Consider the following 27430-nt stretch of genomic DNA (forward strand, 5'->3'; position numbering starts at 1 on the left):
GCTTGATGTAAACCAGACATATTGCAGTTGGAGTAAGAGAAGGTTGATAAATCTCAGTAGGTAGGATTGTCTGGAGCGATCTCACCCAGAAATAATATAGATGATGGGATAAGGGAATGGCTTCCGTGCCAAGTAGCAGTCCACACTGGTGTAGATGTTGTTAACCAGGGGTTTGGTAAGCACGGTGTCCGCCAATTAGAGATGCCAGTTGGAATGAGCAGCAATAGTGATGTCCAAAAATTCTGTCGAGAGTAACACAGTGGTGTCCAGAGGTGGGGAGCAAGCACCTAACGCGTTTCACTGCGTCCTGCAGCTTTATCAAAGGTGTGGGGGCTGTGAATCTAGGTCAGGTATATATACCTTACTTAATGAGGGAATCAATGCACCTGTGCAATTCAATTAGCAATTCAAATCCGAATGGTATACATTTTTTCAAACATATTAATAAAGAGGCAGACATATATCGTAATCATAAAACTATTAAGAAGTAAAAAGCAGAAGAATTGGCAATATATACATAAAAATTCAACTTTTACCTTTCTCAGTGTTATAGTCACGTGACCAGAGGTGAGTCACGTGATCGTGATTATCTTATGTGAATGAACTCGTTTATGCCCGTATATTGAGTGAGTCCAGGTTAATCTTTTCTCCCAATAATGGAGATACATGGATAGCGCCCAGCACTCCGCCGGGGAGATCGACATAAAAGATGTACACATAACCCCTGTAGTCACCGTCTATGTACGTGGAGCGCATATGCGTTCCAGACGGAGACCAGGGGGAAACACTTCCGGGATGACTCGGAAGTGACGATTAGGCTTAGTACCAATCGAGTTAGAAGCTAGTTGGAACGCACATGCGTTTCAAAGGGTACTTCCGCTATTATATCAGTAATCGGTGTCGGTCATAGAGAATAAAGTATAATTTGTTTACCAGAACATATAGTAATGTGGATATACATATTTAAACATGGTTCATAGCATAAATACAGGATATTTTAAAGTTGAAAAATACGTGGTCACATGACCGATAACTGTATGGATATATGGAACGCTTAATGCGTTCCAGCGAGTCATGTGACCGAGTACTTGAGAATAAACTTAAGATTTAGTGGGGAACATAAATATAGGATATCAAGAAAAACAACCAGCGATTGTAGCACATATTTATAATATCAAAAGGTATACATATCTTTTTAACCCCTTATGTATTTTAATACGGCTATCTATTCAGAGAAACTTATATTAAAGTTATAAGGATGACATCATGCGGTGTTATGAGAGCTTAAAGAGACAGTGTATTATAGATGATATTCCTGCTTAATAGAAATAGAGACATATACAGATCAGATCACAAAATTTTTTTTATCTAAACAAAGAGAGAGGGGTCCTTTTTATAGAGTGATGAGCATATTTGTAATGTTTTGTATGACTAATATTTTAATTTCGTATAATAAAGTAAAAGGAGAGTGGAGGGGGGGAAAAAGAGGTGTGTAATGGGATGAGAAGGGGAAGGAAAAGGGTGAAGGAAAAAATGATAACAGAGGATATACATATTTATTCTTATTTTGGTTTGTTATTATATTCGATTCTTCTTTCTAGTACCTTCAGTTTGGATATACTTAGTATATATTATTTGAATAAAACTTGAAAAACTCAAATCTAATTTTATTAATAATGATCTCAAGCGGGGATATTTAAAAGAACAGAGGAAGGGGAAAGAACCAGGCGAAAGGATCACAAGACAATATTAAGTTCCATTGCCTCGTTTAGACCCCTAGGGAAAAGGCAATCCATTTTGAAAGTCCAGAATATTTCTTGTTTGCAAAGAATACGAAATCTGTCGCCCCCCCTTTTGGTGGGTGGCACATGTTCTAATCCTGTTAATTTCAACTGTTTAGGGTTATTGTTATGGTGTTCGGCAAAGTGCCTTGAAACACTGTGGAGTAGAGACCCTTTCAAAATATTACGGCGATGTTCAAGGAACCTAGTTCTTAGGGGCCGGGTGGTCCTACCCACATACTTTAAGTTACAGGTACAGGTAAGGAGATAAATAACAAAAGTGGTATTGCAATTAATAAAACCTTTTATTTTCATTTTATCAGTAGATGTATTGATTATATTTAGTTTATTAGAAATAAAGTCACAAGTGATGCATTGGTTGCCTCCACATTTGTAGCAGCCCAATGGTTTTGTAGGGAGCCAATCTGATGGTGAGGAAATTCTCTGTGATGGAATCTTTGGACATTTCAAGCAACTTGGAGCCAATAAGTTTTTTAATGATTTATTCTTCTTGTAAATAAATGAGGGTTGGGGAGGAAGAATATCTACTAGTAAGGGGTCTTGTTTCAATATGGAGTGGTTTTTTCTTATAATTTTTTGTATGTTCTGATAATCTCTATTGAAAGTAGAGACAAAGGCGATACGGCTATCTCTAGTTGAGGGGATATCTGTGGGGCGTCTACCGCATAGTAGAGTCTCCCTATCTTTCTCTCTGCTTATTTTATATGCATTCTCAACCAATTGGTCAGGATATCCGCAGCGTTGGAATGCTGTAATTAAATCCTGAGCTTGATTGTCAAAGGTTTTTAGATCCGAACAATTACGCCTAAGACGTAACATTTGTCCCTTTGGGATATTTTTTACCCAAGGGGGGTAATGAGCACTCTTAAAGTTTAAGTAAGAATTTGTATTTACTGATTTTTGATAGTTACTGGTATGAATAGAGCCGTCGACACTCCTCAAAGTGAGGTCAAGGAAGTTAATAGTGTGGGGGTGATAATCGTGAGTGAACTTAAGATTAAAAAAATTAGAATTAAGGTGAGCAACAAAGGAGGTGATAGAAGTGACATCCCCATCCCAAATGAAAAATAAATCATCTATGTAACGGCCATAGAGGACCAGGTTCGCCCCAAAGGGGGACCCCCAAATGAGTTGGTCCTCCACCTCCCCCATATAGAGGTTGGCGTAACTTGGGGCGAACCTGGTCCCCATGGCCGTTCCCATCACCTGTAAATAAAAAGTGTCTTGAAAAAGAAAATAATTGTGTTTAAGAATAAATGAAATGGAATTGGTGATAAAGTGCTGTAATTCCACCGTCAGATCACCATCCTCTTCCAATCGTTTAGATATGATTTTAATACCTAATTCGTGTGGTATGTTTGAGTATAGACTCTCTACATCCAAAGTAAGGAAATAATAAGTCTCCTTCCAAACAATATTTTTAATTAAATTTAAAAAATGGGTGGAATCTCGGATGTGTGATCTGAGGGTGGTAACACGTGACTGTAAATGGGAATCAACAAATTGTGAAAGGTTAGAGGTAAGTGATTGGACACCAGAAATAATGGGACGACCAGGTGGGGAAGTGAGGTGTTTATGGATTTTAGGGAGGTGATAAAAAATGGGTACCAGTGGGTGGGGGTTAAATAAAAAGTAATACTCGTCTTTAGTAATAACATTATCCAAAATGGCTAACTCGAGGAGTGTCTTCAGCTCTAAGATATATGGTTGGGTTGGATTTACGGTTAATTTAGTATAAAAGGACGAATTGGACAATTGGCGGAGTGCCTCATCTACATAACATGTTCGATCCTGTATAACAATACCTCCTCCCTTGTCGGCTTCCCTAAAGACAATGGAGGTGTCTCCAGTGAGGCCGACAAGGGCCTTCTTCTCCCATTTGGTGAGGTTATCTCGATACTTATATCTAGATTTTCTTCCCTCAGAAGAGCAGAGATGTTTAAAGTCATCGAGTGTGGTCTTATAAAATGACTCGATGCTTGTTCCTTTAGGAACAAGCGTAATTGTTCGGATCTAAAAACCTTTGACAATCAAGCTCAGGATTTAATTACAGCATTCCAACGCTGCGGATATCCTGACCAATTGGTTGAGAATGCATATAAAATAAGCAGAGAGAAAGATAGGGAGACTCTACTATGCGGTAGACGCCCCACAGATATCCCCTCAACTAGAGATAGCCGTATCGCCTTTGTCTCTACTTTCAATAGAGATTATCAGAACATACAAAAAATTATAAGAAAAAACCACTCCATATTGAAACAAGACCCCTTACTAGTAGATATTCTTCCTCCCCAACCCTCATTTATTTACAAGAAGAATAAATCATTAAAAAACTTATTGGCTCCAAGTTGCTTGAAATGTCCAAAGATTCCATCACAGAGAATTTCCTCACCATCAGATTGGCTCCCTACAAAACCATTGGGCTGCTACAAATGTGGAGGCAACCAATGCATCACTTGTGACTTTATTTCTAATAAACTAAATATAATCAATACATCTACTGATAAAATGAAAATAAAAGGTTTTATTAATTGCAATACCACTTTTGTTATTTATCTCCTTACCTGTACCTGTAACTTAAAGTATGTGGGTAGGACCACCCGGCCCCTAAGAACTAGGTTCCTTGAACATCGCCGTAATATTTTGAAAGGGTCTCTACTCCACAGTGTTTCAAGGCACTTTGCCGAACACCATAACAATAACCCTAAACAGTTGAAATTAACAGGATTAGAACATGTGCCACCCACCAAAAGGGGGGGCGACAGATTTCGTATTCTTTGCAAACAAGAAATATTCTGGACTTTCAAAATGGATTGCCTTTTCCCTAGGGGTCTAAACGAGGCAATGGAACTTAATATTGTCTTGTGATCCTTTCGCCTGGTTCTTTCCCCTTCCTCTGTTCTTTTAAATATCCCCGCTTGAGATCATTATTAATAAAATTAGATTTGAGTTTTTCACGTTTTATTCAAATAATATATACTAAGTATATCCAAACTGAAGGTACTAGAAAGAAGAATCGAATATAATAACAAACCAAAATAAGAATAAATATGTATATCCTCTGTTATCATTTTTTCCTTCACCCTTTTCCTTCCCCTTCTCATCCCATTACACACCTCTTTTTCCCCCCCTCCACTCTCCTTTTACTTTATTATACGAAATTAAAATATTAGTCATACAAAACATTACAAATATGCTCATCACTCTATAAAAGGACCCCTCTCTCTTTGTTTAGATAAAAAAAATTTTGTGATCTGATCTGTATATGTCTCTATTTCTATTAAGCAGGAATATCATCTATAATACACTGTCTCTTTAAGCTCTCATAACACCGCATGATGTCATCCTTATAACTTTAATATAAGTTTCTCTGAATAGATAGCCGTATTAAAATACATAAGGGGTTAAAAAGATATGTATACCTTTTGATATTATAAATATGTGCTACAATCGCTGGTTGTTTTTCTTGATATCCTATATTTATGTTCCCCACTAAATCTTAAGTTTATTCTCAAGTACTCGGTCACATGATTAGCTGGAACGCATTAAGCGTTCCATATATCCATACAGTTATCGGTCATGTGACCACGTATTTTTCAACTTTAAAATATCCTGTATTTATGCTATGAACCATGTTTAAATATGTATATGCACATTACTATATGTTCTGGTAAACAAATTATACTTTATTCTCTATGACCGACACCGATTACTGATATAATAGCGGAAGTACCCTTTGAAACGCATGTGCGTTCCAACTAGCTTCTAACTCGATTGGTACTAAGCCTAATCGTCACTTCCGAGTCATCCCGGAAGTGTTTCCCCCTGGTCTCCGTCTGGAACGCATATGCGCTCCACGTACATAGACGGTGACTACAGGGGTTATGTGTACATCTTTTATGTCGATCTCCCCGGCGGAGTGCTGGGCGCTATCCATGTATCTCCATTATTGGGAGAAAAGATTAACCTGGACTCACTCAATATACGGGCATAAACGAGTTCATTCACATAAGATAATCACGATCACGTGACTCACCTCTGGTCACGTGACTATAACACTGAGAAAGGTAAAAGTTGAATTTTTATGTATATATTGCCAATTCTTCTGCTTTTTACTTCTTAATAGTTTTATGATTACGATATATGTCTGCCTCTTTATTAATATGTTTGAAAAAATGTATACCATTCGGATTTGAATTGCTAATTGAATTGCACAGGTGCATTGATTCCCTCATTAAGTAAGGTATATATACCTGACCTAGATTCACAGCCCCCACACCTTTGATAAAGCTGCAGGACGCAGTGAAACGCGTTAGGTGCTTGCTCCCCACCTCTGGACACCACTGTTACTCTCGACAGAATTTTTGGACATCACTATTGCTGCTCATTCCAACTGGCATCTCTAATTGGCGGACACCGTGCTTACCAAACCCCTGGTTAACAACATCTACACCAGTGTGGACTGCTACTTGGCACGGAAGCCATTCCCTTATCCCATCATCTATATTATTTCTGGGTGAGATCGCTCCAGACAATCCTACCTACTGAGATTTATCAACCTTCTCTTACTCCAACTGCAATATGTCTGGTTTACATCAAGCGATTACCTCCAGCGGCATTTAACATCTCCGCATACATCGTGAGGACCCCCAGCATCATCACAATCTATGGGATTCATCATTCATTATCGGTAACGTGCACTTACCAACTGTTTGTCCAAAAAAAGTGTCGACACAGTCCACCTTCCTGTGTCCATTGAGGCGGGACTTTTTTTGTTCAAATTTATTTATTTCTTATACATTCATTCCAGTTTACTTTTACTTCCCCCCCCCCCCTTCATTCATTATGTCATTATAAATTGATTTTATTTGTGTATTGATATACATGTGTTTTTAAAGATACAGTAAAAATTGTTATACCTTTATAATTCTCTGGTATTATTTCATTGATCTGAGCGCTGCTTGACTCACCTAGTGTGAGTCCTCTTGTTTCTTTTGTTGGTTGTAAATGTCAGATTTCTGTCATTATTGTTAAGATATGTGGTGAAGTCATTAAGTGATGCCTGTGTGCCCTTCCATATGAAAATGATATCATCTATGTAACGCCGCCATAGGATCAGGTGGGCGCTCCAGTCATGCAAACCCCAGATGTAATCCTCCTCCCATTTGCCCATGAAGAGGTTTGCATAACTGGGCGCCACCCGAGATCCCATGGCGGTCCCTGTAGTTTGTAAGAAAAATGTATTGTTAAACCAGACGTAGTTGTGATGGAGAATGTAGTTGAGTGCGTCAAGTATGAATTTGGTTTGTTCAGGTTGTAGGTCAGGTTGTTGGTCCAGAAAGTGTTTGGTGCTGTCTAATCCCTGGTCATGTCTAATCACGGTGTATAAGGAGGTAACGTCGCTTGTTGCTAGCCAGAGATCGGGTGCCCATTCTATGTTGTGTAGTGTGTTGAGTATGTCTGTAGTGTCCCTTATGTATGATGGAAGTGTCTGTACAATGTCTTGAAGAAAGGAATCTGCGTATTGTGCTAAATTGGAACTGAGTGATTTTATACCAGAGATAATGGGGCGTCCTGGTGGGTTGTGTATGTCCTTGTGTATTTTTGGTAAATAGTAGAAAACTGGAATAATAGGGTGTTCTTGTCTTAGAAATGTGTGTTCATGTTTGTTGAGTAGTCCTATGTCTCTGCCTGCGGTGAGTAATGTATCGAGTTCCTTTTTATAGTCCTGTGTTGGGTTGCCCGGTAGAATCCTGTATGTGGTTTGGTCATGTAGTAGTCGTGATGCCTCTGTGATGTAGTCGTCTTTGTTAAGGATAACAATCCCACCCCCCTTATCTGCGGGTTTGATAATGATTTGTTTGTTGTGTTCCAATTCCCGTAATGTCTCTCTTTCTTTTTTGGTCATGTTGTTGTTTCTGTTGAGATGATGGTTGTTTTTGGTGTTGTCTTGGAGACGTTCAATGTCCCTTGTTACTAATGTCTCAAACGTTTTTATGTGATGTGATTTTAGGTGGGTGGGATTGAAAGTTGAGGGTGGTCTTAATGATGTGTGTTTATATTTATCTGTGGTGTCCTGATGATTTATGATGATGGGATTTGAGTTGAAGTATTTTTTAAGGCATAATTTTCTGGTAAATGAATGAAGGTCACAGTATGTGTTAAATTTATCAGGTTTTGTTGTGGGAGCAAATTTGAGTCCTTTGATGAGGACTTTTTTCTGGGGTTTTCTGAGGTGTGTGTCGCTTAAGTTAAAGATTTGACTGGTGTCTAGTTCTTTGTCGGTTGTGGTGATTGTTTCTGTTTTTTTGGGGTGTTTGCCCCCTCTACATCCTCGTCTTGTTCTATGGGTCTTTTCTTGGTTGTCAGTGGTTGTGATGGTTGGAGACAGGCTTTGCGGCCTGTCTCCGAATCTAAAAAATTCTCGCCCCATGAGTCTGTAGTGGTGCCTCTGTTTTGGGGGTGTATGGGTTGTGTTGAGTCTTGATCCTTGTTGTTGTCAGTGGAGTTGTAGTCTCTAAGGGTGGTGACCCAGCCTTGGTCAGAGGACAGTCTAGCAAGAGTGTCGTATTCTGTGTCTTCCTCAATCTCGTGAACTGAGAAAGAAGTGTCAGAGTATGTATCTTCTGAGGATGACGATAATTCGCTGTCGTTCAGATTTAATGCATTGGCCGTATTGTGTTGTGTAGTTAATTGAGTGTCTTTTATCAATTGAGTCCGGTGGAGTTTGGTCATGTATTGCTGATACGTCAAGCCTATTGTTTTGTATGTTGGTTTGTTGGGGATATGGGTCCGATTTGTTTGTCCTGTTAGTGGGTCTGGTATTTGGTGTATCAAAGTCTTTCTGTTATGTTTGTTTGTGCTTGCAATGGGTCTTGTCTGTTTGCTTTTTTTGTTATTTTTGTTATTGTTATGGTGTTGGGTAAGGTTCAATTTGAGTTTGATGTCCCTCTGTATTTTGTTTACCTTTGATTTGATTATATTATCTTCTTTCTGAATGAGTCTAGATTTAGTAATGTCCTCGATTGCTTGGAAGCCTTCTTCTTTGGTGAAGGGTTCAATGAGTGTGTTAGTATTATCTATTTGTGTGGATTCTATCTTTAAATTTCTATATACTCACACATATATTTACTGCATCACAGGTGAGCGCAATCTATCCATCTCTTTTTTCAATTACTTAAAATACATAGTTATACTTGATGGTATGAATAAGGGTGAAAAGGACCATAGAAATGTTTTAAAGTAAAAGCACTTAATTAGAAGGTTGCTATAAGGCATGTAAATGTCAGCTAAAATAAAGCTGTCTGAATGTGAAAAGCCATTTAAATTGAGTTCAAATGTTTCCTATTAGATGATGATTGTTTGACATTATCAGTAACATGTTGTATTATGTTTATATTAGATACAATATAAAATATATATTTAAATCCAAATGTACAAGGTACTCTAAAAATTGCCTTACATTTTTTGGGGGGAGAAAAAGCTGCAAAAAAGACACCCATCGCTACTGATGAGTTTAGCGTGAAGGAGGCTAGATGTTCGTGGACACATCTGTGCCTGTAACAAATGAATATTATAAAATAAAACCTTTGAGAGCCATAATTTATGATTCCCATTTTTTAAATTTATTAGAATTTGGCTTTAGGATTTATTTTTATTTTTTTATTATAAAGTGGCTTATAAAGGAGTACATTTTTGTGTACTATCACAGATAACTTCTTTATGTATGGAATTGTAATAGAAAGTGCCTCTACAAAAACTAAAACCCAGATTTATAATATTAGATTACATGTTTGAATTATAGTTTTGAGGATTAGCGTGTTCTGATCGGGATATTCAGAAAGTTGTGGATACAAAGGTTTGTCATCATTTCCAGAAATGGTGCTGTTATCCAAGCCCAGAGGAGTGAAGCGGCATCTGCTTATTTTAAATATGTTAATTATATACTAATTAGTGTTCAGATTTCTTATTCAGAAGGTTCATTAATAGTAGATGCCTAAAATATGCAGAAAGAAGTAGAAATAATAAAAGGAGGCTTGATGCAGAGTAGGAAATAAATTGGGCATAGTCTTGCCTCCAGTCAGCAGATAGCTTCCCAATGAATCCCGGAGCTGATTCCTTCAACAGCCAAAGTGACTTGTTTAATCCCCCCCCCCCCCCCCCCCCACAACCATTACTCCATGTCAGAAGAACGTCTACTTTAGCCTGCTATCGTAGCTCCATCAGAGTGTTGTTATTGCTCCGCAGTTCCAGTGTGTTCCATTTGCTGCAGTGTTTGTAATCAGGACTATTTGCCATAAGCGCTCTCCATTTTCTAATGTGCCTCATTCATGTGCTGTGCACATACTCAATGCCTGATATTAGAACTGGGTCTTCTGCAGACTCTACTATTATATGTGCTGCTGTGTAATATCGTTTACACAAGAGTGTAAGCTGGATTCATCATTCCCTCCTGTGTTGCAGCTAATAACTTTAGTATTCTCTTTCTCTCTCTCTCTGCAAGCACAATAGAGACTGCTCTATACGAGCACTATACTGTACTAGGCACTTTACACAGTCCATTGCCTTCATTATAGATTTATCAGTGTATACTTGTAATCAGTGACTGCAGTATTATGCTTTCTCAGCTCTCTGCCAGTACATGTTCTAGCTTCAATAAACTGTTCTGTTTCACTTATGAGCAGAAATCAGACCTCCTAGTTTCTAGGCCTTCGGGGGACCCTCTCCCTCTTGCCACTACTGCCCACAAACTGCATGGGAAAATATTACACTGTCAAATCACAGAGTAAAGTCAGTATAAACATAAAGTCCATTGAGCCACTAATATAGCAGATACAAGCAACTGGCAATATTAGCATCAAAGCCGTGAGTGTAGATCATACATATGTCTCTGACTAGTTCAAATAAACTAGGAGGCAAGTTCAAATGTAAGGGCATGTTATAAAGCAAAGGTAGGAACATTGTGCTGAGAGAGCACATGTAAAATCCAAAGTTTCTGGGAGAGTACATGTAAACTAAAAGGGGTAAGCCTGCTAGCTAGGGCATCTGGATTATCGGAGAGTTGTACCCATAATATATGTGGTCTAGAAAATAGGGAAAAAGGACATGGGAGAGTACATACAATCTGCTGGTATTAAAGGTCTTTGCAGGGTCCAGAATGTACAACAGGCTGATAATCTGAAAGCTAGGGTGGATCTAAGTGGGAATTGCCCATAATGGCCCCGGTTAAAGGATCAATGGATAACTGCAGGGGTGGGGGGAAATATAAATACACCACATGAAAAGTCTGTGTTTGTCCCTTATTCTGAAGAAGACCTCATAGGCTCAGCACTGCCTCTGATAAAAATCCTCCCATGATGAGGCTGCTGTTGCTGCTGTCCTCTACGGCCCTGAGAAGTATGTGATGAGCTCCACCAATCAGAGCTCAGAACATGCCTCTCATCCTCTGACCTTTTGTGCAAAGTCTCAAGGGGCTTAGTCAACTCCCAGTAAAGCACTCTACACTTGTGCAGTCAGTGCGCCTCTGCTCCCAATACTCAGCACCATTAATCGGCATCAGTAAATAGGTGAAGTTGTAGCACTACCCCACTCCTATGCACAAAACCTTTAGCTAAAAAAAAAATTATTCACATTAAAATACATTCCGACCACAGGTGAGCCCTAGATAGAGGGGGGCCCAGGGATACTGATCCCCTGAGACCCCCTTTAATCCTGCTCTACTTGGGTCTCCAAAATCCAAAAGCTAAACATAGTATTAATGGTTCTATTTTGAAAACTATTGAGAAGGAAGTGATCTAGGTGTCACTATATAAGGAGACTTAAAGGCAGGTAAGCAATGTAACGAAACATGCTTGATTGCATAGGCAGAGGAATCGTCAGCAGAAAGAAAGAAGTAGCAATGCTACTGTATAGGTCATTGGGGGTATGGATCATTAGGTCACCAGCAAGTAGGTCGACATGACTAAAGGTCGACATGGGTTAGGTCAACATGATCAATAGATCGACATTGATAAGGTGGACAGGGTCATTAGGTCGACATGGGGTAAGGTCGACAGTGAAAAAGTCGACGTGTTTTTTCTTTTTCACCCGAATGTCAACAAGTCAACATAAACACTAAAATGTACCACCATGTCCCCTCGCATGGCTCACTAAGCTCGCCATGCTTCAGGCACAGTGCCTTGCTATGCTCGGCACACTGTTTTATTCTCCCACCACGCCCTGGTGGATGGTAGGGCATGAAATACCGCCTGTCGGTTTAAAATAAACAGTAAAAAACATGTCGACCTAATGACCCTGTCCTCCTAAAGTCATGTCGACCATCCTGCATGTAGCCCTTAAAGTCACAAAACGTACTCGGAAAGATTAAAATATTTAAATATGTATTTTGGAGCAAAGAAGAGAAAGGGAGGACATGATAGAAACTTTTAAATATATGAAGGGTTTTAACAAGGTCCAGGTGGGAAACTTTCTTCGGTACTTGTGTATTATCACGGCGCCCATCGCATATTGGAACACGATTTTTCATCGCATCGCATGCCATACACCTGATGAACAGTGATGCGATTTAAGCCCCCTATACGATTTTAAATTGTATAAGCACCCTAATGGGTGTTTTTAAGCACCCTAATGGGTGCTTACAATGTTTAATGCACCCCCACGCGACCCCCAGTATGAACGTGAACCCGAAGCGTCCTCCGACCTTTTCATACCCCCACTATCCACGTCGGCGTGGAGTTGAATTTATATAGTGTGGCGAGCGCACGCGTATTACTTTACATGTATTCCGCGTCCCCTCGCTGCGCTCGCCACGCTTCGGGCTCGGTGGCTCGCTGCGCTCGCCACACTATATAAAATCAACTCCACGCCGACGTGCATAGTGGGGGTATGAAAAAGTAGGAGGACAAATACCGCCGCCCCTCGCGGGCTCGCTGCGCTCACCAAGTTTCGGGTTCACGTTCATAGTGGGGGTGGCGTGGGGGTCCATTTAACATTGTAAGCCCCCATTAGGGTGCTTATACAATTTATAATCGCATCGCATTGAATGGCATTGTATACAAAATAATACCAAAATGTATTATCACGGCGCCCATCGCATCGCAGACCATAAGGCATGCGATGGTATGCGATGCGATGTTCCGCGATGTCCCCCGATGTCATACAATTTTAAAATTGTATGACATCGGGGGACATTGCGGAACATCGCATCGCATACCATCGCATGCCTTATGGTCTGCGATGCGATGGGCGCCGTGATAATACACAAGTACCCTTTCTTCAATGAATGGAAGTATTAGAACGTAAGGACGTGTACTGAAACAGAAGGGAGGGAAGTTCAGGGGAAATCTGAGGAAAAGTTACTTCCCAGAAAGGGAAGTGGACAATTGGAAAAGCCTTTCATCAGAGGTGGTAGAGTCTAAGACAGTAGAATGCAGTAAACATGCTTGGGATAGACCTACAGAAAACCTTGCAAAGAAATAAGTATCAAATAGGGTTTGCCAGAACAACATTGTTAAAAAAGGGACAGACTAGATGGGCAAAATGGCTCTTATCTGCCATCAAATTCTATCAGTATGCAATTATCTGCTTTATACAAATGAAAACCTCAGGACAGAAGTATTAACTCTTACATCCAACTTTGTACAGGACAGATTTGGGAGAAAGTGCCTTTACTTATCTTTTTGTTGATATAATTTTAATGTGGTACCACTTTGCACTGCTGCATTTGCCAGAGCTTAAGGCCTATACACACTGGGCGACTTTGAGCTGAAAGCAGCTCCGTTTACTCGTCTGAGCTGGTTTCAGCTCAATTGTCGACCAGTGTGTAACATTCAATAAGGAGCGCTGATTTCCTGCTATGGAAAGCAGTCCACCCCCGAGAAAATCGCCAAAACGGGCGAAAAACGCTCAGGGTGTATGCATTGAGTGTTTTTCCCCCCCATCATCTTTCACCATACACGCTGGGCAAAATGCCTAGTGTGTATGGGCCTTTAGTTTCTGAGAATGCCAAGTGCACAGCCACACCAAGTTATGCTCTGCAAACAAGCATATGTTCAACTCTGTATCAGCCCCTTGTTGTTTGAACCCTGTTTTGTATAATCGCTAGGCCATATAGATTTTGGCCTATAATTGTTAGTTATAGATTTTGGCCTATAATTGTTAGTTATAGCTAGGGAGTTGTATAAGTTAAACTTGTTTTCCGCCAGGAGAAAAGATGGGAGTTTTTGTTCACATGTGATTGACAACTTCTGCTGCACCACTAGAGTAGCAGGAGAGAGGTGGGCTGCCAGCTAGTGCCATACTTGACTCATCAAAGTATTTTTTCTGCTAGCGTGTTGGATGGTTCATTGCCTCCTTTTTTGAATTTCATGAGTGATCCAGCAGAGGACTTGTCACATTATAGAACCCTGCTGCAGTACATGATAGTGACTACAATGCAGACCCCTGTACGCAGAGTATACAGGGGCTGGAACCAGACTCACAGCGGTCTGATGAGGAGCTGGTCACTCTCCTCGGCCCGGATCACACTCTGCTTTCCTCTTTACAGACATTCCGCAGCCAGCCAGACACTCTCCCAGGCAGACAGAAAGGCTTTCCCCGGTCCTCCACTTTTTGCTGATCAGACTCCATCTACTGTCCCTACTTCCGGCACGCCTGCTCATAGGTGCAGATTTATGTTTTTGCTGGTGGATGCTCAAGCCAAAAATATAGAGGAGTGGCTTAATGGGGAAGGGGTGTGGCCACAAAATAATACCAATTTATATTATGGAGCACAGTTGTCTCCAATAATCAAATGCCCCCACAGTGCAGGTACATAAATGCCCCCACAGTGCAGGTACATAAATGCCCCCACAGTGCAGGTACTCCGCGGACGGAATACACTCTTCCTGGCATACTGTTTCCCAGGTGGTGGGTCCGGCGATGTTAATATGGCAGCCCAGCAGCAGGACTCTGGCCCGTGGGTGCTCATCAATTTCCATGGGTGCTCGGGCCCTTGAGCATTCCCTGCACTGGGTGTCTCATAATGTACTCACTCTATGACTCCACCCAGCGTTATACACACACTCACAGAGTGACAGATCCATTGCTCCCAACATGACCCTCTCCAGGAGGGACACAATGCTTTGTTTTTGGACTTCCCACTAATGATTGCCATCACCTGTTTTGAACAGGTTAATTGATCAGAAAGGTATTTCACCACAGGTGATGGTAATCGTAAATTAAGAGGAACGTCCAGAAATAGGAGCATTGTGTCCCTCCTGGAGAGGGTCATGTTTGGAGGTTAGCAGATCTGGGATATTATATAGGAGATTTTGTGAATTTAAATTATGACAGGAAGTACTGAATACAGTGGTTCTCCAACACGGAGTGTGAGCATTGTAAGGAAGCCCGGAATAGAGCTTTCTTTATGATGGAGTATGGAAATTGTGTCAGGCAGCACAGAATGCAGCGGTTCTCCAGTATGGAGACCTTCACTGTTAGGGATACCTGAGGACTAGAGTAGGAAAGCACTGACCTACTGTAGCTGTGCTAATTTGGCTGTTCTGTATGAAGCCAACATTCTAATAAACAAAAGTCCAATATTGGCAATGAATTATTAGATTCCACGCAGCAGAGCCTTCAATTGTTTGCTAAAAAGAAAAGCTACATTATTTATTTTGAAAATTGTAGCTCTGTTATTGCATTCAGTCAGTAAGTTATTTTATCTGCACACTAATCATGTTCCATGCATTTACTGGACTACATTTTTGGCCTTATTTTCAGAATTTTTTTGTCCCAGTTATCCTGGGGCACAATTGCAGCACTTTACTGATGCATGATTTCCTCAAAACAGAGAAACTGCATACCTCCCAACATGACCCATGCCAGGAGGGACAAATTACTCTGCTTCTGGACTTTTTCTCTTAATTTATGATTGCCATCACCTGTGTTGAACAGGTTAACTAATAAGAAAGGTATTTCTCCACAAGTGATGGCAATCATTAATAAAGAGGAAAGTGCAGGAGCAGAGCAATGTGTCCCTCCTGGAGAGGGTCATGTTGGGAGGTATGAAACTAGTTTTATTTGTGTAATTTCTTCTGCACATGTCTCAAGTGCTCTCTGATTTGAGGAAGTTCTCTTCTTGTGATTATGCTTTCTGCATCCAGCTATGTTTCCATTCAATATCTAAACTTTTTAGGCTCGAAGGGAATTGAAACGCTTGAAGGAGGAGGCTAGGAGTAAGCATGCTGTTGCAGTCATTTGGGCTTACTGGCTTGGACTAAAGGTACTTTCTCTATAATGTAAAATCAAATTATTACTAACAACAATCTTGTGATTGTATGTTTCCTGTCTGTCTTTTAGCAGCTTGCACTATTTTTTCCACACTAACATGGTGTAAATATTGCTGGACATTCTACAGATGTGTTGCATATCTCAGATGTTGAGGTTGATGATTGAACTTATTGCATTACATCTGAAGCAAAACATAAAGGAGCATGTAAATGATGATCTTAAATATTGATTAACAGAATTCCAGAAACTAGGCTCTGGAAGTTACTTATATATGACTTGTTTTACATATAGATGGAATTAACTAACTAAATATGAGATTGCATCCTCCAATATGCAGACACAGCTGATTTACATGAAGGGCGCACAGCGCTAGTCAATGTGGTAGTTACTGTGCCAGTGTAGCCCATTCTGATTGGCTAACATCTCTAAGTACACCGGTTAGGAGGTGTAAAGATCATCAATATCTGAGACCTGGTGTAAAGATAACAATCACCACATATCTTTACTGGTGTAAATAAATATTAACCCCTAGCAGTTATAGCCTAGTCTTGTTACCAGGTCAGTTTGTGTAAGAGGCCAAAGGGCTTGTAGAGTGCTACAGAAGGCGCACTCTACACAAGGCTATGCCAGACTAGGCTGATGAAGCTTTAACAGGGAGACTTGCAGTGTGGGTTACTGCTAGACATATTGAGACTCAGTCCATATAGCCTGATCAACTGGGGGGGTATGAGTATCTTCAGGAAATTGGACCTTCACAACAAAAACACACTCGGATTCCTCCCCCTAGTAAAAAGCAACCCTATAGTGAAGTGCACTAGGACTCTTTCCAACCTCTCCTGAGGTGTCAGTGATCGGTTTAATGTATTAGGATAATCATTAGTTTCGTTAGTGTATGAAACTACAAGTCCTAATAAACCAAAACAACTTTCCTTAGGCATTCTGGCAGGACTAAAGCATGCTGGTGCTTGTTGGACACCAGACATATGCAGCCAGGACCTACAGGAGATTGTAGTTACACATATTGAACAGATCGTAAGTAACTGACCGATGCTGTAGAACAAAAAAATGGCCAAATTGCCCCTTTTGTGGACAGCCCTGAATTAGCTTTCTTGCATTCATTTATTTTATTTATTAACAGTTTCTTATGCGCAGCATATTCCATTGCGCTTTACAATAGGGGACAGTGATACAACAAACTGGGTATTTACAGGCAGTCAAAAGGTATGAGAGCCCTGCTCGCAAGCTTGTAATCTATAAGCAATGTGTTTTTGTACCTTTTTATGTTTGGGATATTTATTTAATTTAAGGTAAATAATCAGTGTCAAGCTCAGGATTTTCATGAGTGAATTTGTACGGGTTGGGGGTGGGGGTGAATTTCATTTGAATTTAAAATGTAAAACTGTGATATTACATACTGTTATACGCAGATGAAACCCCCCAAAACAGGTCCATATTTACCTTAGATCTTAAATTTGTTTAAAACATAGCATAAGTAAGGGTAACTCTAGGGTCCAACTGCTACCATCCTAATTCCTCTTGTAGTGAAGTGTATAGTCTCTTTTCATAACTATAAACATAAGTGCTCTTGTTAAAGTATGTTATAATAAAGACCTAAAAGGGATTTTCCAATCTGGCTCAAACCTCTCTCTCTGTGTGTGTGTGTGTGTGTGTGTGTGTGTGTGTGTGTGTGTGTGTGTGTGTGTGTGTGTGTGTGTGTGTCTGTATGTGTATATAAGGAAATAAATAAATAATTGGTCCCAATAAAGAAAGAAAAATGATATATGTTTTATTTTTGCACAATAAAATAAGACTTATCTGACGTATGGGTTCCATACCCAATTATACCCAAAATTATAAATTCATACAAAGATGTTATATTTCTATTGTCATGGTTTACACTTTTTACTCGTAAGAAGCCTTTGCTATAATCCTTAAAATGTTTCACATGTACTGTAGTTTATAATTAAAAAATCAATGTAGAGGTTTTTTATTACAGCTTGCAATATTCTGGAGATGAAACCTAAGCATTATAGGGATATTGTGTGTGATTTTTACTGTTATGTCCTAGGTACGTTACATGCCCTCCCTTTTAGGTCTATATTGTATTCCTACTGAAATCAGTATACCAGTAGTGACCGATATTGTCTTCCTAGTATGCTCAGTATGATAACAACCGTTTTCTTGCTCTCCACGAGTGTTCCATGTGTACATTGTCCAGCAGGATGTACAGTATTTCTTTTGAATTTGCCTCTATTAATATTAATCTGTGAAAATTATCTAGTAACCTAATTGAGTCATATTGCTAATGTTACTAGTTCCTAAACTTCAGCATCAACATTACATGTATCTGCCTAGGCGCACATTGCACGTGATATTATGCATAGTACTTGCATCACAGTGTGCCTTATGCTCCCCATACACTTATGCAATCAGATGTCCCATCGCATCTGATCGCATCAAGTGGTGCCCAGTGCAGCACTGATGTCGCATGCCATCCTGCGATGGACATCGGGTGCTGGAAGAGGGGTGGTGTGGGGCTGCGTAGGCGGGACCGGAGCTGGGGACCATAGCGGTGGAGCTTTCAGGCGGCGGTACTTGCCAGCAGCAGCAGTTGGCCTCGGCCAATCAGAGAGCCGTCCAGTGTTTCAAAGTCAACTACTGCCGAGTCCCGCTGCCTGAAAGTTCCACCACTCCGGTCCCCGCTACACAGCAGCCATGCCTCCCTTGCTGCTGCTGAGTCCCTCTGGTCCCCAGCATTAAGGAACCGGCTCCCAGCCAGCGCTTCGATCCACATCCCGGCCCCGCTCCCCGAACCCGCCACTGATTGCATTTGAGTGGTTTTTAACCACATGCGATTGCTCATGCAATTCAATAAATATTATATGCAGCTCATAATATCTATCGATGCGACATTCAACGGCGTGCCTGCGCATCGCGTCGAATGTCAGCTTAAAAATGCATGCAATCATTCGATTTATCGGCCAGATGTGGTTGAAATCGAAGGATTGCATGCAATATCTCACATATGTATGGGCAGCATTAGTTTAAGTTTTCTAATCATTTTTAATATCTAATTTCCATTCTTCTTTCTTCACCAGTTTACCATTCTTCTGTGGTTATTTTGATTTTGGCAGAATTTATGGAAAAACAAAATTACTAAATACATTTAGGTACTTTTAGCTTACACTGTTACAAACATTACATTTTAAGATTGTGGATTTCATATAGACTTCTAATTTCTTTGTTTTTGTCCTTTAAGTGACTTTTAATTGCAGCCATCGTTTTACATTTATTTCCTGATTGTTTTTACGTTCTACACTGTTCAATTTCCTGATGTCCTATGTATTAAAAAAAATTCTGTGCAATACAATATAATATAATATACAATATGTGTTCCTCCTTTACAACTTTGTAAGTTGCAACTAACATATTTGTGTTCTTTTGGTCTTTTCTCCATTTAAGGAAGATTTTGATTGTCGTCCATGTACTCTACCTGTCACTGCCCTTTTAACTTGTAACATAAGCCACATCAATCTTATTTACCCCATGTTTAGGTACGTAGAGAATACAGAAAGTTTTTCCGTGCAAACGCTGGGAAGAAGATTTATGCTTTCACAATACAGAGAATAGTAAGTGCATTATACTTTTCATTTGAATAAAGGTAATAATATTCTCAATGAAAGACCTTTATAATATTGCATATAGTTTGCAGGCGGACAAATTATACATAGAATACCGGAAGCATCCACATGACCACTATACAATACAGAGATCATTCATGTAACTGCTATACAATACAGACATCATCCATGTGACCACCGTATGATATAGATTAAGGGGGGTATTCAATCTTCGGGTCACGGCAGACGAGCTTGCTCGCCTGCCGTGACCCAGTCCCGTTCTCGGTCAGCTCGACCGAGAACATGCAGGCGGGATTCAATGTCCCGCCTGCAGCGGGACGAGAAGGGGGCGTGGCCGCGAGTTGCGGCCGGGAAGTGACGAGATGCAGCCGGCAGCTCGTCACTTCCCGGCTGTTCTCGGCAGAACGAGCCCGACAGCTAGAGATGTCGGGCTCGTTCTGCCAGGAAACCCTGTTCAATGCTGTCGGGGAAGACAGCATTGAATAGGGCCCGTCGAGCATCTCCCCCACGGGAGATGCTCGACGGCGATAGAATATCCCCCATAATCTTCATGATTTCCATATAGTACAGCGAGCATCCCAGTGACCACCATACAATACAGCGTTCACTCCTGTTCCAGAGTAACATAGGGGGTTATTTTGGTTCACTCTTTCTGACAAATTCCTTCTTAGATGGACAAAACCCATGTGCACTGCAGGGGGGTAGATGTAACTTGTGCAGAGAGAATTAGATTTGGGTGGGGTTTTCCTTAAAAGTGAGATCTATATTGCAGTGTAAAAATAAAGCAGCCAGTATTTACCCTGCACAGAAACAAAATAACTCACCCAAATCTAATTCTCTCTGCACAAGTTACATCTGTCCAACCTGCAGTGCACATGGTTTTGTCCATCTATGAAGGATTTTGTCAGAAAGAGTGAACAAGAATAAGGCCCATAGTGACAACTTTTCAATGCAGAGAGCATCCAAGTGTCACAATACACAATACAAGCTGATCTCCGAGTTTAGCATACATGTCCGGGTAGTGGTGTCCACATATAAATATATTTAAAATGTAAATGAGGCGAAATTCTTGTATTTGCATGTTTTTAGCTGTTATAAAGTAGCTGATAATGATGACATAAAAGTCTTAAGTACTTCAACGTGGTTACTTTGATCTAATGTCTATTGTTATTATTAAATGCCTCATTTATTTAACTCTGCCACAGATGCAAAAGTACTTTTTGGAAATGAAGAATAAGGTTCCTTCCGTATCACCCATAGACAACAACTGGCCAGCAAGACCTTACCTTTTCTTGGATTCAACACACACGGAAATGAAGAGGATTTTCCATCTGTGGAGGGTATGCTTTTAAGTTAGCTTGAAAGCTGTAATTATCTGGCTAAAATTTCCAGTTTATTCATGTTTAGGAAATCTTGGGATAATATAGTGTTTTTGTTAGCAGTATTGGATAGTAAAAGAGGTGTGCAAGCCATATGATGATTTCCAGGAGTCTTATGCTGACTGGTGAAGCCAATAATGATGCATAAGGGAGAAATGACAAATGCAATTCTTGAGCACATACTGTCAATACAGGAGGCCTGTTTCTCATGCTTGTATTTTATGTTATGCTACAGTAGAAACAAAGTAAAAAGTGATCTTGTGTGATCTCACCAAATCTCCACAAAAGTGCATGTTAAAGAACTTCTGTCACCAGTCCTGTTGTGTCTTTATTGCATGAAGTCGATAATTAACATGGTTTCTTTTGTGACTAAACGGGTGTACACACAGGAAGATTTTGGCTAATGGACAATTTTGACTAAGCAATTTTCAGAGAGATTTTGATTATATGCACTGGAGTTTTGACTAAGCGATTTTGTCTAAGTAATGATAGTCTATGATCTAGTCAAAATTGCCTTGCCTGCACAGTCAATCTATGCTAGACAATATTGACTAAGCTGGAGAAAAATAGGGAGATTTTAGCTAACCTTCTAGGAGATTTTGACTATCTAGTCAAAATCTACTGACAAAATCTCACTGTGTGTACACCCCTTAAGGGGTAGCTGTATGCAGCAGTGAACAGGGTGGAGATGTTGCAACCAATCAGCTACTACATATAACTTGATGGGATGCACTTGATAAATGATAAATGTTACCACAAAGCTGATTGGTTGCCATGGCACACTTTACCACACTTTTTATTGCTTCATACATCTACCCTTGTGTTTTTGCCAGCAATAAAATATATGCAGCAAATGCCCCCCATACACTATGCGACTTCACCTAGGGGAGAAGTCTCATGCAATTCCCCTTGAGCTGCCTGGCACCCTCCTGGGGCCGCAGGATCACATGCGATACATTGCATGCGGCCCTTCTGCATGTAATGTATTGCATGTGATCCCCGCTTCCTGCCAGCAGGAGGGGGTCTGACCCGCAGATCTTAAGTGTGATTTATGGTCCGATCCGATACGCACCGGATCACGCATCAGATCAGACGTCAGACACATGCTATTTGAGCCGCTGGAATCAGGTAAAATCAGGCCCAAGTCGCATAGTGTATTGGGACCTTGAGGAACTTCTGTAGTGTAAGAGCTACCATTATTTGGTACCTAGGTAGTCACTTAGGGTGCCAGGGTTTAGGGAGCACACAAAACACTAAATAAACTACATAATTTCACTTATTTACATCCTGGCTGCTGACCGATAACAATACTTCTATTTGTAAATCTGCTTGGCCGCTGCTCCTCTGTGCTGGTAATGATCAATGCAGAAAGTTTGGTGCTGGGTTATGAATTCACAGCACAGTTCGCCAAATGGGTATGCAATAAAACCAAACGTCTGCATTCCAAAATATGACCGAATAATGAGAGCAACCTAGTGCGGTCTTTAGCTAGACTCAGAAGGCAAGTTCAGCGTAAAGAATTTCCTATTCTATAAGTACAGCACCAGCACCCCCTTCTTAACTTACAAACCCTGAAGTTGACCACCAACCAGAGCCAGATTAAGGTCTAAATGGGCCTGGAGCTAAAAATGATCAAGGGCCTATTATGCGCAATAATAGGGGTTATGGCCAGCAGCTAATAATGTGGGTGGCGTGACCAGTGTTCTGTTTGGGTGGTCTGCTCATGGGTGTGTCTCTATTTGTGTAAATACTTTCAACTAATTATATATGCCTGGAAAAGGCAGGGGGCTGGCATAAGAAAAATGCAGGGAGATATATTGGCGGGTGCCCTCCAAAGGTGCACCCGCAGGATGCCGATGTCCTAAGATACTTGCGGGATGAGGCAGCACTCTAGTCATAAAAAAATACTGTAAAACGAAACTTGGTAGACATTATGTCAGCACCTTTTATGTGGTAACCTAAGTTTACCACACCATATATCCCTTATACAAATCATGCAACACAATAGTAACCCCTTATACTGTACTTGCTTCTTACACATTATGCCACATGGAATGAGACAAAATTCACACCGATTGAGCAAAAATTCACACTATGGCACACAGATTGAGTCAAAATTCACGTTATGCCACACAGATTAAGGCAACATTCACATTTTGTCACATTGATTGAGCCAAAATACACACTATACAAGGCATGTCCAAACAGTGGCCCTCCAGCTGTTGTGAAACTACATGTCCCAGCATGCCTTGACATAGTTTTAGCATTCCCTAATTGCAAAACTGTGGCAATGCATGATGGGACTTGTAGTTTCACAGCTGGAGGGCCATAGTTTGGACATGCCTGCACTATACCAAACAGATTGAGCAATAATGCACAATATGCTTCATAAATAGGGGCATTGCACGCCAAAGGCGCACATTAAAAATTTACACCATAATGCCCATTACATGTTAAGCCTCACACCATAATCTCCATTAAGTATTATGCCAAACACCATAATGCCTAATAAAAATTATGCTACATAAGTGTTGCTTACCTACATGTTCATTGCCAGGGGTTCCATGCTCATTGCCAGGGGTTCCATTCTCGTTGCCATGTGGGATTACATGCTCATTGCCAAGGGGGAATACATGCTTGCGGTAACTGGGGGACAGTCGCCACCGGGCAGAAATGACAGCCATTAACAGCCGGGCAGAGAGCAGGGGGCTGCCCGGCTGTATTCAGAGCACTGCATGTCCCGGCTATTTGAAATAATACCCCTTTCATACCAGAAAATGCAGGGAATATGGTCCCAGGATCATGCAGGGACATTCTCGGACTGGCCCATTTTACACCAGCCTAGTCCCTGCATTTTCTGGTGTGAGGGGGAGAAAAAACCACCCCCGCCCCCCTTTAAACAACCAACTGACCCATTTACTTGTAGACTTCGAATGAGTTTGGTTCCGGTGAAACTGGGCCGTTTGGTTCCAGAGAAATCTGTCCTCAAACAACATGATTACCAATGAACCCATATGGACCAGGTATCAGATTGAAGGCCCAGCAATTTGGGTTCGACTGAGATCAACCTCGAGCTTCTGTGATGCCGGAGGGGGAACTGGCAGCCGTTGGAACCGGGTGGAGGTCGGAATTAGCGGGTCCCATGTTATCCTATGGGGAAAACGTTTCAGGTTTGCCTGGTGGTATCTCCGGTTCACGGGGGGGCTAGCGACGCGGGGCTGGTCTCGTTGGAAAGCCCTGACCCTCAGCTACAAAATGGGCCTATTTGGAGAGTGGGCCTGGAGCTATAGCTCCATCAGGCCCATTGTTAATCCGGCTCTGCCACCAACCACTTACTTCTTACCTTACTATGGGGGATGCACTGGGGGCTTCTGCATTAGAGGTTGGAGAGAGACTGCATTCAAACTCCCTTTTCTGCAGGTCTCTGCTTATAGCTTATGTGAATAAAAATGGGTATGGATCATTAGGTCTGCAGCATGTTGGTCGACAGTCATTAGGTGGACATGCATTTAGGTCGACATGACTTTAGGTCAACATGGGTTAGGCCGACGGGGTCATTTTATCCCGAATTTCGACACAGTGGTCATGGACACTGAAACATAGCACCGCATCCACTTGCATGGCTCACTGCACTCGCCATGCTTTGGGCACGGTGCCTCGCTACGCTCAGCACACTATTTTATTCTCCCATCATGCCCTAGTGGATGGTAAGGCATAAGATACCGCCTGTCGGCACATGTCGGCTCAAAAAAAATATGAAAAACCCCATGTCGACATGTTGACCTAATGCTTGTGTCAACCTAATGACCCGGTCGACATTCCTGCATGTCGACCTTCCTGCATGTCGACCTAAATGACTGTCGACCCAATGCTTGTAGACCTAATGACCATTTCCCATCAAAATGAACGATACTTAGCAATCTTTTACTGTAGTAAAGTTTCTCTATTATAATTGGAACCATGGACACTCATCTCATGGGAGGTATTGTATGCAAGACCTTTGCAAAATCTACAATTGTATGCTCTGCTAAGAAATGCAAGCACATACTGTACAGTCATGCCATGGATTGTGCTTTTTCTAGAGTGACATTTAATGGAACAATCACCCATAAGAAATCAGCCTGGGATGCCTGTATAAACTTTGCTGTTCTTATTTTCAATAATTGCTACTCTGTTGAAATGGCTGGGGGATGGGAAGAAATTCTTTTATAGAGGAAATGGCAAAATTCCATCACTGTGGTCATTATAAACTTCCTGTCGTTTTACAGCTGATGTGAACTTGTGTAATTAATGCTGCTTGCAATAATAAACCATTAGCATTCTTTAACCACTCCATACAAATTGTAACTTTTTAATAAATCCCTGTGAATATTTAATCAATTTCCATATGTACTTATATTCTTATAACTAGTCACATACGTGATTCCATCACTTTAAAAGTACAGTAGTAGTAGGCACTGCTCTGGTAGATACTGCTAATGGTAGATACAAACTGCTTAATAAATATTAATGTTAAACTGCTTAATGAGTGAATCCGAAGACCGTGAAACAGTCACAACCAAATTTTGGTGACTTGGAATTTTTAAGTGCACTTTCTTACTAAATAATGTAAATAACTACTGTAAACACGACTGCCATTATTGAAGTAGTTCATGGATTAAATGTAAAATATAATACTGTCACATCTTAAATAGAGACATAGTGACTGCATACCATATAAACCACATTCAGGATGGACACGTGAAAACTCAAATGAAAGAGGTTACAGTGTTTTCCACATAACAATCTGATGTGCTGTCTTGTGTTGTCAAATCCTCGAAAAGCATGAATATATGGGCTTTGTACTGAAACTGTGGGGGTTATTCTGTCTGATTTGAAAGTTTTGGTTCGCTCCACAAATACGCACAACCGTATTAATTAATTAATTACAGGATAGAGACACCCCAAGTCTTTAGATCGATATTGGGGGTGCGTTCCCCCAAACAGTCCCTTTCCTCTTTTCTGCATGATTTGAAAGTTTACCAGAACCCGCCCTGCAAATGCTGATACGCATGTCTATTTTTTTTTTGTAGTGTAAAAAGTACAGGGACCAGTTTACAGAACAGAAAAAGTTCATTTATGACGAAAAACTGGAAGCCAGTGAACTCTTCAAAGATAAGAAATCTCTGTATCCTGCCAGGTAAGTAACTTTTACATTAGTCATGTGTGTAGAACCTTCCACACTTATATTCCAAATGCTAGTGAGTAAAGATCAAGGAGGAGATCCATCAAAGCTTGGAGAGTAATAAAGCACCAACCAGTCAGCTCCCGTCATTTTACAGACTAAAAAATGACAGGAGCTTATAAATTCGTACTTTCTCTTTCAACGGTTTGTTATTTCTCCACCTCCAAGCAGTGGCGTAACTAGAAATTTTGCTTGCCCTGCCAAAAAGTCTTGCCTTCCCACACACCTAAATACTCATTATGCAATATGCCATACACCTTATTGCCCCTTATGCATTATGCCACACACTGTAATGCCCTTTGCTTTTATCCTACACACCATAATGCCCATTAAATATGATGCCACACACCGTAATGCCCATTGTAGAATGTATGTATACTGTATAAAATATTATGTGGTATTAGGCAGGTATAGCATATCAGTTTCAGCAAACCCCTTCTGGATGATTTTACCCCTGCTGGCGTCAGAGAAGAGCAGTGAAGTGTGTTCTTCATGCCCGCACCCAGCTTGCAGTCTCTACTGAGCTGGGTGGAAGCAGGCAAAGCTGTCTGTTTTGCATTTGGGAAGGAGGAGATGGGGAAGGAGGCGCACGGCTAGTGGTCCGTCTCTGTTACTCAAATAGGTGGATGCTCCCACACTTGTCTTTTGGTGCAGCAGCATACAGAGCCAAATTTCCCATTAGGCACATGAGGCATGTGCCTAGGGGCGGCACATGTTTGGGGGCGGCACTTGGATGCCTGTGATGGTACTGTCAGCCCAAAATGTACCAATAACTGCAAAATATCCACTGTACTGTACTATTTTCCATCTTAAATATAGTGTAAATGGATATGAAATGCATATACTGCCCCTGTAAACTGTCCTACTTAGTAAATATGTATTCATAATAAAATAACAGTTAATGCCTTTTATTAAATAAATCCATTATATTGGCTATTATCAAATGAGGGCTTATAAGTAATCAATAAAAATAATACAATTAGACAGGGGGTGGGGGGCGGCGTTATTGTTGTGCCTAGGGTCGCCATCATCCCTAAATCCGCCCCTGGCAGCATCACTCCCCACAGACCCCACCAGTGCTTTCTACCCCAAGCCGCTGTGTTGTCTGTAGGC

General features: G+C 40.9%; 1 protein-coding gene across 5 annotated transcripts in view; it reads left to right on the plus strand.

Annotated features, from left to right (window-relative positions):
- Positions 1-27430, plus strand: part of MYO1B (myosin IB) — a 299289-nt gene that overhangs the window by 250885 nt on the left and 20974 nt on the right. For 3 of the 5 annotated variants that reach the window (XM_083153484.1, XM_083153487.1, XM_083153486.1), the window contains 4 exons: positions 15979-16065; positions 19628-19702; positions 20920-21054; positions 26166-26272. In XM_083153484.1, the coding sequence (XP_083009610.1) occupies positions 15979-16065; positions 19628-19702; positions 20920-21054; positions 26166-26272 (404 nt within the window). The remainder of the gene's footprint in view (positions 1-15978; positions 16066-19627; positions 19703-20919; positions 21055-26165; positions 26273-27430) is intronic. The other 2 variants (XM_083153488.1, XM_083153489.1) reach the window with 1 other exon arrangement.

The sequence above is a fragment of the Crinia signifera genome, chromosome 7 (genome assembly GCF_055691185.1).
Source record: "Crinia signifera chromosome 7, ASM5569118v1, whole genome shotgun sequence".
Lineage (NCBI taxonomy): Eukaryota > Metazoa > Chordata > Amphibia > Anura > Myobatrachidae > Crinia > Crinia signifera.